The following is a 12,914-nucleotide window of genomic DNA, read 5'->3' as shown; positions in this document are numbered from 1 at the left end:
AAATCCCCTGGGCGGAGGAGCCTGGTAGGCTGCAGTCCATGGGGTCGCTAGGAGTCGGACACAACTGAGTGAGTTCACTTTGACTTTTCACTTTCATGCATTGGAGGAGGAAATGGCAACCCACTCCAGTATTCTTGCCTGGAGAATCCCATGGACAGAGGAGCCTGGTGGGCTGCTGTCTATGGGGTCGCACAGAGTCGGACACGACTGAAGCGACTTAGCAGCAGCAGCAGCAGTGTTAGAGATATTCCTGTCCCCATGGGCTTTTACACACACTGACCCTTCTGTCTGGAACACTTTCCTCTCCCATTAATCCTTCAGATCTCAGCTCAGATGTCACTTTGTGACCCCCCTCCCAGGTGTCCCATAGGTTAGGTGCTCCTGCTTTTTGCTCCCCTAGCAGCCATCCTACTTGTGTATTTTTTTTTATTGCTCGGTTATGTCCGACTCCTTGTGGCCCCATGGACTGTAGCCCACCAGACTCTGTTGTTTATGGAATTGTCCAGGCAAGAATACTGGAGCAGGTTGCCATTTCCTACTTCACAGAATCTTCCTGACCCAGGGACTGAATCTGCATCTCTTTCATCTCCTGCACTGGCAGGCGGATTCCTTACTGCTCCCACCACCTGGGAAGCCATCCGACTTTGCTGTTATCCCATGTTGAGTTATCTCTCCTCCCTCTGGCTCAGTGGTGGCAGACGTGAACTTTGTACACCATTGCATCCCCAGAGCCTCCAAAATGGGAGTGATATTTGTTGAAGGAATGAATAAATCTCGACCTGTCGATGTGGACGGGGAGTTGGAAGCCTGGAGAGGGCAGTCAGGTTATGGACCGAGTGGCTCTCCTGACCCTCTGACGTTCTGGGAGACAGGTGTGCTCTGTACTCACAGGCTCTGTGACCCTCTTGCAGAAGATGGCCAGCAGGAAGAGGGCAGTGATGGGCGGGGCCAGGTAGCTGGTGACAGACTGGATGTAGTCGAAGAGCTGCCCGCTGTTGGAGCTTTGGATGATGGGGATCCAGAGGATGCTGATGACGACCAGGAACACCACAAACACTCTGCAGGAGAGCACAGGGCGCTGTGAGGAGTGCTCAGGGCAGCACAGCAGGGGGTGAGTGGGAACCAGGAAGGGAGAGAGGGACGCGTGGCCGCTGAATCAGAGACGGATAGAAGGCCAGGATCACAGATGCAAAGATTACAGAAATTTATTTTCGTAAAATCCCAGAACATTAGAATTATAGAACCCAAATAAAACTCAAGAATTTAAAAATTAGATCCCTTGAAGGGGGTATATGGACCACCTGCTTTCAGAAAGAAATCCATACCTTTCTCCTTTATACACCTCAGTAAAGGGCCTCTGTTGAAAAACTGTTCTTGGGTGTGTTGGGTGCAATAGTGAATATTGCCAGGAGATGGCGCCCAATCCCCACTGATTGCTGTAAAACTTGGCAGGTGGGCAGAGAGAAAAGGATTCTGTCCTCTCCTCACCTTTCCCTCCCATTCTCTCTTTCTGGCCCCAGTAGAGCAGCAGTTACCTAATGGCCTTCCTGCCATTCACTCCCCTCTCATGCTCCACCCATTTGTAAAAATCTGTCCTGCACTCAGGTCCTTCAATGGTCAGCCCCTGAGCGTAGAGCTGGGGGTGCACAGATGAGTGGGCATTAGGGGGTCCCTTAGGCAGCCGTGGGCAGGAGGCATCGTGATGGAAGAAACAGTGAGGGCAAAGGTAAGGAGAGGGACAAGAGTAAGTTATCTAAACTCAAGTACCATCTACCAGAAGGGAGAAGGAACATTCAGAAACTTGAGTTATAGAACCTTAAATTATGAAGCAAAGATTTCGGAAAGGTCCTCTTAACTTTATGTAAACTATAAATCCCCAACCTAGGGAGAAAAAGTAAAAATAGCCACCAAGTTATGTCTTGAAAACCATAAAATGAATACCTATGAGATAAGGTTCAAAATTTTCAGCTGAGCTCTGCATCCTTTGGAGACAAACTTTCTATGAACATCTCCATCCACCCATGCCCCTCACTGCATTACCTGTGTTTCTGCCTTTCTCTTAAACTGTGTGCATCCTCGGGGCAGGACCATATAAATCATCCCTGCATCCCCAGCACAAAAGTATGATGCAGGATGCCTGCTGAGACTGAGTCTTTCTGGTATCCTGGGGTGACAGCCAGAGCTGGTCTGGGAGACACTGGGGGTGAGCTGCTTGCTAACTCCTTCCCATCAATACAGTGCATCTTTGACTGATTAAATGCTTTGTCAGCTGCTCTCATTTACCCTTTTGATCAGTTCCAAGATAAAGTTGAACAGGCAGGCAGGGAAGAGACTTTTTTTCTCCTTATCTGGAGGGAGGTAAATGGTCCAGAGTTGGGGAAGAACTTAACCATGTCAGAGAGAAAGGTGGCCCTAGGTCCCAGGTGCTCTGGCTGCCGGGGCAGGGTCTAGACCCAGCCACATCTCCTTGGGGTAACCCGGGGCAGGGGGCAGGGGGAAAGACCTCTGCCTACAGGGAGAGGACCCAGGAAGGATGGGCCTGCGCACCTGCCCACCACCATCAGCTCCTGTTCTGTTGCGTTCTTGCGGAAGCGCTGCCACACGTCAATGGCGAACAGGGTGCTGCTGCTGTTGAAGATGGAGGTGAGTGAGCTCATGAGGGCGGCCATGATCACCGCGATCATCAGGCCCCGCAGACCTGGGGAGAGACGAGGTGTCTGTGGACCGCTGGCCGGTGAAAGCCGATCTGCCAGGAGCTATAGAGGCTACCAGCGTCCAGCAGAGTCAGGAGCTCAGAGGAGAAGGGATGGCAGAGGTATTGAATGAGGTGCCCTTCCAGGAACCCAGGAAACTCATAGAACTAGAGGCTGGTCCCAGCCACCCTGTGCCTCTGCCTTCCTCTGCGGCCGTGGCCAAGTCATCTCTCCTCCCTGAGCCTCAGTTTCCTCATCTGAACATTAAAGGATGTGGGACCAGGTGACCTTTAAGGTTCTCTTCAGCTTGGCCATCTCAATCTGGGTTTTAAACCTGTAGACACTTGGTTAGTGGACCCTGGTTGGGAGAAGGGTGATGATTAATTATTGAGTTTTTTTCAGTGTTTTGTACCTTTATCATGGACACTATGGTGCCAGGCTAAAGCGCCAGCCTGGGCAGCAGAAAGCTCTGAGCTTTTTAAAATTTTTATTTTATTTATTTTAATTTGTAATGCAAACTTTAAAGGTTAGTTCCCATTTACAGTTACTAAAAAATATTGGTCATACTCCCTGTATTGTACACTGCATCTTTGAGCCTATCTTATACCCAGTAATTTGCATCTTTCAGTTCCCCACCCCAGGGTCCCCCATTCTCAGGAACCACTAGTTCCTTATCTGTATCTATGAATCTGCTTCTTTTTTGTTATATTCACTAGTTTGTTTTTTTAAATTCCACATACAAGTGATAATATACCACATCTGTCTTTCTCTCTCTGACTTATTTCGCTTAGTATAATGCCCTCTGAGGTCATCCATGGTGCTATAAATAGCAAAACTTTGTTCTTTCTTACGGCTGAGTAGTATTCCATTTGTGTGTCTGTGTGTGTGTGCATACCATCTTTATCCATTCATTTGTTGATGGACATTTAGTTTACTTCCTTATCCTGGCAATTATAACTCGTGCTACTATGAACAATGGAGTGCATGTATCTCTTAGAATTAGTATTTGGGGTTTTGGCATATACGCCCAGGAGTGGAACTGTGGGGTCTGACGGTCGTTCTACTTTTAGTTTTTTGAGAAAACTCCTTTCCATTTCCCACGGTCAGAAGCCATGGGTTTGTTTCCTGATTCTGCAAGTACCTAGCTGTGTGATCTTTGGACCAGTCCTGATCCTTTCTGGGCCTGTTTTACACCTGTAACAAGGGAGGGTGGGGCCTGCTGATATCTGATCTGTATGATTCTGATGAGGAAGCATCTAGAAACATGACTCTCTGGCCAGATCCACCTTAGTCCTCCTTCCCCTCAGTCTGAATATTTAACCACCCCCTGCATGCCTCCCTAGAAGGCTCAAGGTGTCCCGGATCTAGGACAGCATCTCCTCTGGGGCCCCTGCTTCTTCTGTTGGTTAATGATAAATTCTGGTCTCTAAGCGGACACCTCCAAGTTATCCCGGACCTCTTCCTCTACCTCCTTCCCACCTCTTGCATCCGGTCACTCTGTGTCTGCCCCATCATAGCTGGGCCTCCACCCACCTCCAGTATTTGTTTCCTTCATTTCACCTCCACTGTTTCTACTGGAGGGAGGGAATAACTCGACTTTCCTCCATAAACCTGCCTTTTTTTCTGTGTCCCCAGGCTCAATGTTACTATAAACTCAAGACCTGCGAGCCCTCTTTGGATCTCTCTGTCTTTCTTGTCTCTGAAATGTGATCAGTCATCAAGTCTTGCCAATTCTTTCTCACAAATATAAACTAAACCCTTTCTGTTTATCCCTAAAGCCACTGACCCTAGCCTAGCCCCCATCACAACCTGGACCACTGGAAATCCCTTAGTAATCATCACCCGCCTCCCCCTAAGCTGAACCCTCCATGTAGAGTGATCCTTCTAAAGCACACATCTGATCATACGTATGTGTGTGTTAGTCACTTAGTCGTGTCCGATTCTCTGTGACCCCATGGACTATAACCTACCAGGCTTCTCTGTCCATGGAATTCTCCAGGCAAGAATACTGGAGTGGGTTGCCATTTCCTTCTCCAGGGGATCTTCCCGACCCAGGGACCAAACCCAGGTCTCCTGCATTGCAGGCAGATGCTTTACCGTCTGAGCTACTAGGGAAGCCCCTAATCATGCATGCTGGCCTGAAACCCCCGTGCCCCTCCACTGCCCTCAGAGTAAAGGCCATGCTACATATGGCCACCATGTCCTCCCCACAAAGGTGATCTTCATTCCTGCTGCATCTGAGTCCACACTGGCAATTTTCAGTTCAGACTTCACGCGCTCTCGCAACCCTGGTCCTTTGCACATGCAGCCCTCCTCCCCAGAATAACATTTCCCACGCCCCTCCCCCTTTGTCTGCCTAAGATGTCCCCTGGGACTAAGCTGTATGTCCTCTCCTCTGAAAAACCTTCCTTCACATTCCCCAAAGTGGGTCAGGTACCTTCATATGGGTCCCTCATCCCCACTGAGTCTCATGCTGGTCACGTTGCATTGTGCCTCTACCCTGGAGACTGCACAGAGTCCTGCTTTTTATCCCTGCCTCTCCAGAGCCAGGGCACAGAGCAGCACCTCACAGATGCTGTGAAAACGTGTGTGTGTGTGTGTGTGTGTGTGTTAGGAAGTGGGGTGCAGAAGTAAATGTTCCCATTTTCTCTTCCCATCCATGTGCATCCTTAATGCAATCAATCTATCCTGGATAGTGGGTTCTGGATTTTGCTGGAAAGCTGGTGTGAAGCATGCTGCGAGGGAGATGGACTTACCCACAGGCATGAGAGCTATGACCAGCTTGGGGTAGGCAATGTTAGAACATCCCACACGGGCCCCGCAGATCACTTGGCAGACGTCGGGATCCACGCAGCCCACCTCATCTGCAGAAGTGATGGTAGTTAGACCCAAATTATCCCATGCCTTCTTGGGTTGGCTCAATATGTGCTTTCTGACCCTATAGAAAAAATGTTCACTGGTGACTCTGGCAGGGACCAGCATCTAGAGGGTCCAAGAATAGGCTGATATTGGGTCTTATGGTTTATTGGTATCTGGTAAATTTCTCAACCACAAACCACCCTGCAAAGCCTGATAGACTCCTTTAGATTTTAGGCCTTTTATTTTAACAAATAGTAAATATCATTACAAGGCACCATGAGTGCCTCAGTTTGTCTTTCCCTTGTAAAGAGAAAGCTAGACTTTAAAATGACATTCAGATACAAGTTTCTCCTACTGAAATACATACTGTATGTCAGACCCCCAAAACCTAACATATTTACTATGTGTTCTTAATAGAAATAGTGTGTGTGGTCCCTGCTCTGGCCCAGTATTGCCCAGAGGGGGACTGGCTCTTACCTGGGTACAGGGCCCGGCTGATCATGCCGGGCATGACGATGAAGAACATGGGCAGGATCTTCAGGTAGCCCCCCAGAATGGAGCCCCCCTTGGCATGGGACAGACTCTTGGCGGAGAGAGACCTCTGCACAATGACCTGGAAAGGCAGCAGGGCAGGCGTGCCGCCTGGGCTGGCTCGGGCTCCGCTCAGCCCTGGTGAGCCCTGGCATGGCGGCTGACTGTGCCCCACACCCATCCCCCCAAGCCAGTCCCAGCCCTCTGTGCATTGGCGCACGCGGTTTGCCCACAGGAGCCCTCCCAGTTGGTGACGAGCTGGCCAAGCTTGGCAAGGGCATCACCTGGTCAGTGCACCAGCACCAGGTGGCCAGCACCGTGAGCCCGAAGATGAGGCCTGGCCAGGGGAGGTCCCCGCGCACAGGGTCCCGGAACATGTGGAAGGCGTCGGGCCGGGGGAGGTGACAGGTGGTGTTGGGGACTGTGACGTTAGGGAGGGCCTGCCTGTACCGCTCCTCCAGGCCTGGGTACCAGCCCACCTCCTGAAAGCCTGCAGGGAGAGACCTCAGTGAATGAAACAGCCCTGGGGCCCCACTGGGCTCGTCACCTACCCCCACCCCCATATCCCAGTCCTGTGTGGGATCCCTGAGCTTGGAACTCATATGGGACTTGGGGATGAGAGAGGAAAGTGGGGCTCAGGCTCAAAAGCCCTTGTTTGGTGTAGAGAGAATCCTGTTCTTTGGGAGCCCTGCCTGAAGTGGGGAATGGCTCTGTGCTCTGCAGACCATGGAGGTGACATCCAGAGCCAGATCAGAGAGGAGTTTAGGGGGGCAAGGATGTACTCAGGCCTCTTCCTTACCCAGAAACATGAGGACGAGGGCTCCCCCGACCATGATCACGGTCTGCAGAGTGTCTGTGTAGATCACGGCCGTGAGGCCCCCTGGGGACCCAAGGAGAGGGCTCGTCAGCACCAGCAGGGCCTTCCTCTCGGGGCACCCGCCCTGTGCTCAGCCACACTGGGGAGACCAGAGAACATGCGGAGCCCTCAGCCAGTGGACTCTGGCCTCTGCCTTCCCCGCCCCTCGTGTTCCTCCAGTCCGCCCGGCAGGTGAGGCTGGTCATGGTCGGGCCTTCAGGTCCTGCTCTTTCTGTCCTCCGGCTGTGCTTTTGTGAAATACCAAGTCCCGTCCTTGGCTGTGCTATTAGCTCCCCCAGGAGACCTCCCTTCCTTCCTCCCCACCCCAGCACCCATTTAAACTCCCCCACACCTTAGCCAGCAGGAAGTCTGCCTGAGCCCACATCTTGGGCATTCAGGCCTGTGTGAGGGGCTCTGGAGGAGACAGGAGAAGGCAGGCTTGTGGCTGTTGTCTGGAGCAGCCTGTGGTGACTCTGGCCTGGGTGACAGTCCCCCATTCATCACCCAGGTCCCTGCTGTCCATTTTTCTCTGTGTCTCCTACTGTCTCTCCTTCCCTGGCTCTCTCGGGCCGGCTCTGCTTCCTCCTGTTTCTTCCCTTTCCGACTCCCCTTTTCTCTGATGCACTGTGCCTTTCCATCTTTTCCTCTGACTCTGCATCTTTGCCTGCCTCTGTCTTTCCCCCTCATGCTTCTCTTTCTCACTCTCCTGGTCAGTTTTCACTCTGTCCCTCCCTGGACCTCTGTGCCCCTGCTGTCCAGAGCTTCCCATTCCACCTCTCCATGTCTCTGTTCCTGGCACCTGCACCCGACGTGACCCTCCACTTGGCCGTACCTGTGATGGTGTAGACGGCCGTCACCACCAGCAGGGTCACTGTGGAGAGGTAAAGGTTCCAGCCCAAGGCCATCTGGATGAACAGGGCTCCAGAGAAGATGTCAGTCTGCAGGGACAGGGACCCAGGAGTCCGGGTCACCCGAGGCCCTCTGTGTGGCCACTGGGCAATGTCTCCTTCCTGCTCAGTGATGCCAGGTGCTGTCGGCCCTCAGAGTACAGTGAGGATGAGCCTTAAGTGACATGCTCGGGAGAATGGGCTTGGCCTGTGGACACTGAGGAGCCGGGGGGATTGCAACGCAGAGGAGTACACAGTTCTGAGCCTGAGGGCCCTGTGATCCAGCTGCACTCCCAGGGGCATGTGCTGGCGGTGAGAGGATGGAGTAGCATGCTGAGGAAATGAGGCAGGAGTGGGGGTCAGGAAGAAGAGGCCCCTGGGGGAGAGGGTGGGAACCTAGAGGGCCTTCAACTGCTCCCTGAAAGAGCACCAGCCCACTCAGACCTGATGTGGGCCCCAGGTGACCTGACAGAGCAGGAGCCGCAGATGACACAGATCCTGGATACCCACGTGCTGGGCTTTATTGGAGGACTTGGGGTCACAGCCTTGGCCTGAGCTGATTTAGGGTTGCTTACAAGCATTGGTGGAAAAGAGGCTATAGTTTTTCCAGCCCTGAACTCAGGGCATGCTTCCTGGTCCCTTTCCCTGAGTATTTTGTGACCCATGACAGGGGCTTCAACATGACAGAGCCGCAGAAGGCCTGGAATGGGCCACGGGAACCAAACATTAGTTCCAGCCCCAGAGCTAGTGCTCTGTGTGGACCTTGGCAAATCGTTTGACCCGAGTTTGTCTTCCAAGTTTGCCTCAATAGAGGAGGAATACATCCTTTTTAATGGTAACATTCTTGGTGCAGAATGAAGACTAATTTAATGGGAAGATAAACGAGTGAATGAACTTGAAATTGTGAGTTCTTTGGATAGAGGAACTGTTATTCACTCAACAAACATTTATCGTCCATCTCTAATTACCCTGCTGTTAGTGGGGGTGGACGGGGAGCGTGTGATGAAGGGGTGTGAATTCATCCTCCATTTCTGTTATCCTTGCTGTTCCATCTAGCCATCCATCCATCCATCTATTCATTTATCCATCCATCCATCCATCTATCCAGCTATCAATTTATCCATCCGTACATACGTATAGCAACAACGTGCTGTGTCCTCTACTAAGCATTTTCAGAGCAACATGGCCACATGGAAACGGTACTCACTGAAATCTTGGTGAAGATGTAGAGGATGAGAGAAAGGACAGACATGTACACCTGGATCCTCTGGCCCCCGAATCGCTTCTTCAGGTACTGCGGCATTGTGACCACACCGGCAGCAATGTACACGGGGACGAAGATCCAGCCAAGGGCCAGAAGCAGCCAGGTTGCCTGGGAGAATGGGGAGGAAAGGGGATTCATGTTCCTAATGCAGATGGAGGGGGAGTGGTCCATGCAGAGGAGAGCCCTGGGTGGGGAAGTAAGGGACCGGAGGCCTGATTTCAGTCCTGTGTGACCTGATGAGGTCCATCAGGACTTGGTTTCCTTATCTATAAAATGGGTTCTCCATTTACCGTGCAGCCTCCCCAAGCACCTTTGAGGTTTCTCTCAGCACTAAGGTCAGGGACAGGGTAGGGTGGAGTGGGCTAAGACCCCTCTATCCCTGAGAATCTTCCAGCCAGCTTCCTTACATTCCACTCAAAGCCACCCACAGCAAGACCTCCAGCAGCCCCCGTCCCAGCCAGGCCGATGAACAAGCCGCTGCCCACGTTGCTGGACATCAGAGATGCTCCGATCTGCAAGGCATAAGTGGGGTCGAGGGTCGGGGGTCAGTTTTCATCCGAATCAATTTGGAGTCAGGACTATGAGCTTCAGGATCTGAAATGGAGGCAGAGAAAGCAGAACCTGAACTCATAAATGTGAGATCAGAGGGAGGAGAGGAAACTGGGGAGCAATGAGAAGGCTGAACAGAATAGACACATATTAGGCACTTACTGTATGTTGAGCACTGTGCTGGGCATTTTATATGCACTAATATACTTAAATCTCCAAAAGTATTTGGAGGGATGGTACTAATCTTTCCACTTTACAGAGGAAGGAGTTAATGTTTGGAGAAATGAAGTCACCACCTCCAGGACACCCAGAGATTTGAGAGGCAAAGTGGGAAAGAAGAAAAGACATGGAAAGCAAGGTCCATTAAGGACCATGAAGCTCTGCTCTGGGGCCATGGGCCTAAGGGCCTCTGGAGAGAAGAAGGCTAAAGGGAGAAGGAGAGTCCCCCATGAGAGAGATGGGGGAGGCCCTCTGCCACCGCTTTCCTGCAGACTCCAGGGGAGGAGCCACGGGGGTTAAGCACAGGATGGGCCAGCCTCTGAGTTAATTTTTCTCCTGGAGGCAGCCAGCTACTCCGAGGCCATGCTGTTAGACAGATAATGATGACAGTCATAGCGGTCCGTACACAAGCAGCATTGCCAAGTGCCAGGTTCTGTTCTAAATTTAGCAACTCACTGACTCCTCATGACAACCCCAGGAGGAAGGTTCTGTTATCATCCCCATTGTTCTCGAGGATACTGAGGCACAGGTAAATAACTAGCTCAAGTTCCAGAACTAATCAGTGACAGAACGAGGATTTCAACCCTAGCCATCTGCTCCAGTAACCACTGCTTGACGGGTGCTAGGCAGTTAGTAAGTGGTCATTAGTGTTAGCTTTTATTATTAGACAGGATCATTATTGGTAAGAGGAGGGGCTGCGGGCTGGAGGGGAAGAGCCAGTTTTGGACCCTGTGTCATCTTAATAAAATCGTGGTGCTGGGCAGCAGAAAGTACTGAACCATTCGGAGAAGAGGCAGCCGTGCAAAGGCACAGAGATAATGACCCGTCTGACCTAGCTGAGGACTCTGAGCCACTCTGCCGCCCGCGCATACTCCCTCCCTCTGTCTGGTGGTCCTGGGATGCTGCGGCTGGGCTGGACCCCTGGCCAGAGCACAGAGCACTGGGCCTTCCACTTTGGAGGAAGAAGCTCCCCAGGCTGCTCTCGGGACAGCAAGGTGCCTTCACCTCCACCCTGCCCAGGGCTCCTAACTCGTCATTCAAGGAGACACCCACAAGGTCATCAGGGGACCCGCGTGGCCCCTCTGAGACAAGGATGCTGCTGCTCCTTCCGCTCTTAACTCCCAGCCACACTGCTCTCAGGACACACGAGGGGAACCAGGCACTTCTCAGGACTGGCTGAGTAGGGAAGCAGGCAAGTTGTTGGACAATCATCACAGACACCAGAAACACACATTCCAGTGGGGCAGAGGGGTCGAGAGTCCTCATCCGTGGCTGGTTCTGCCCCAACTCAGACTGTAGCTGCTCTCACTGCAGGTGGCTCAGCTCCAGCCCTGGCCCCCAAGGAGGGCGCCCCACATCCTTTTTCCCGGGGTACACATTCCCAAGCCTGGCTCCACCTCCATCTTTGGGGAACCCTGTCCTGCTCCAAAGCCTTGACTTTCCTCACACCCCAGACGTCTGTTCTCTGCAGGACTGAACATCCAGCCAGCCCCTGCTCACCCTCCTGATGGACCAGAGGAGACGTGCCGGTCCTCTTCTGTCTTTCTCACAGACTCACTTCCAGGGCTGCAGTTTAGGGCTGGGGGTTGGGGCACAAGCTGAGCAGAACAGCCTCCAGGGGGTTCTCATTATTCTGGCGAGGGGTTGCTGGCAGTACCAGTGGCCCTGCCCCTGTCCCTGTGAGCTGCCAGGCCCACAGCCCCCACATCCCTGGGGATTCTGTCATACTCCTGCCTGCACCTCTCCTTGTCCCAGACACCAAACCTTCCAGAGAGCCCTGTGGGCCTCCTGGGTTCCTCCACTCTTTGGGTGGGAAGGCTGGTGAGAATCAAGACAGGAGTATGAGTATGTGGGGGTGTGTGTCCGTGCACACACGTGCCATGCGTCAGGCATGCCCGGGCACATGCCCAGCTTCAGTGGCCCCGGGGCGGACTTCTGCACTGTTAGTTTTGAGGCAGGGCTCGCCTCCCTCCTTATTTCAGGAAGAGGAAGCTAGCCCGGAGGACCAAGGGAGCAAGTGGGGAGGCCTGCTGGGAGGGCCTGGGCTTCACAAAGGCCTCAGGATGGTGGAATTTTACCTCTAAGATTTCCTTCCCTGAACTGCAGTATTTATGTGTCACTTTCCCAAGAAAATCTTTCCTAAGCCCACTTCCACTGTCCGGAGGATAGAGGCCTCCTCCATGCACTCACAGGCCCCATGCTCCCCTCCGGCTGAGCAACCATCAAGTTTTTTACGAGTCTATCCTCCTGGTTCAGCTCTGAGCCCCTCTAGAACGGGAACACTCTGGGTGGGCTCTGTAAGTCCAGCGCCCTGCCCGGGACCCACACTTAGGAGGCGCCCAGTGGACGCGGGTCCCAGCTATGCGTTCGCAATATCTCTCACGTTGCTAGGTGTCTCTGGACCTGAGAGAAGGAGTCCAGAGCCAGGAAACCCCTCAGAGGCTGTAGCCTTGTTCCGTATTGGAGAAGATGAGGTGGGACTGGGAGGTGGGGGAAGGAGAAGGAGGAAGGTGAACTCACTGGCCACCAGCTCATGGACCTCCCCGCCAGGAAGTAGCCGCCGATGGTCCCTCGGCTTGCACGAATGGATGACTGGAAGGGAAACGGCAAGAGTGAGGAAATCCCGAGTCTCCCCAGGCTCTGCCCTCTGCCCCAGATTACCTGCCCTTTGGTTGCTGGCACTGTGGGGACATGGGGTGGGAACCAAGGCTGGAGGTTTCACCATCTTTAAGCTATGGGGCTTTGGTGGGGTCAATCACCTCGCCCACCAGGACTGGTGCGAAGAACAAAGGAGCTAATGGGGGAGGGGGTTGGAGGTGGGGTGGGGTGTGTGAAATGCCCTACTGAATGCATGGCACTGTGCATGTGCCCAGATTATTGGCATGTCCTTTTGTGCCCTATTCTGCCCTCCACCCCATCCAAATATTCCTTCAGGAAGTGAGTTGGGATCTCATCCTCAGGCTACCATGGTGGGGAGACCACCCTGCTCCCTCCACCCGGCCAGACTCCCATCCTGGGGGCTGGGAAGACACATGGTCCCCAGACAGAGGCAGAGC

The 12,914-nt window shown here is 52.9% G+C and overlaps 1 protein-coding gene across 1 annotated transcript in view; it reads right to left on the bottom strand.

The window, feature by feature from the left end:
* Positions 1-12,556, bottom strand: part of SLC5A9 (solute carrier family 5 (sodium/sugar cotransporter), member 9) — a 21,194-nt gene extending 8,638 nt beyond the window's left edge. The window contains exons 1-10 of the mRNA XM_010834433.1: positions 12,379-12,556; positions 9,498-9,602; positions 9,034-9,198; positions 7,772-7,877; positions 6,883-6,963; positions 6,368-6,573; positions 6,030-6,165; positions 5,450-5,557; positions 2,548-2,698; positions 890-1,058 (exon numbers count right to left, since the gene is read on the bottom strand). Of these exons, the coding sequence (XP_010832735.1) occupies positions 890-1,058; positions 2,548-2,698; positions 5,450-5,557; positions 6,030-6,165; positions 6,368-6,573; positions 6,883-6,963; positions 7,772-7,877; positions 9,034-9,198; positions 9,498-9,602; positions 12,379-12,393 (1,242 nt within the window). The 5' untranslated portion in view covers positions 12,394-12,556. The remainder of the gene's footprint in view (positions 1-889; positions 1,059-2,547; positions 2,699-5,449; positions 5,558-6,029; positions 6,166-6,367; positions 6,574-6,882; positions 6,964-7,771; positions 7,878-9,033; positions 9,199-9,497; positions 9,603-12,378) is intronic.
* Between the last annotated feature and the right edge of the window lie 358 nt (positions 12,557-12,914).

This window comes from Bison bison, unplaced genomic scaffold (genome assembly GCF_000754665.1).
Source record: "Bison bison bison isolate TAMUID 2011002044 unplaced genomic scaffold, Bison_UMD1.0 scf7180017864033, whole genome shotgun sequence".
NCBI lineage: Eukaryota > Metazoa > Chordata > Mammalia > Artiodactyla > Bovidae > Bison > Bison bison.
Note: the sequence above shows the minus strand (reverse complement) of the source record. Positions and strands in the feature narration are given on the sequence as shown.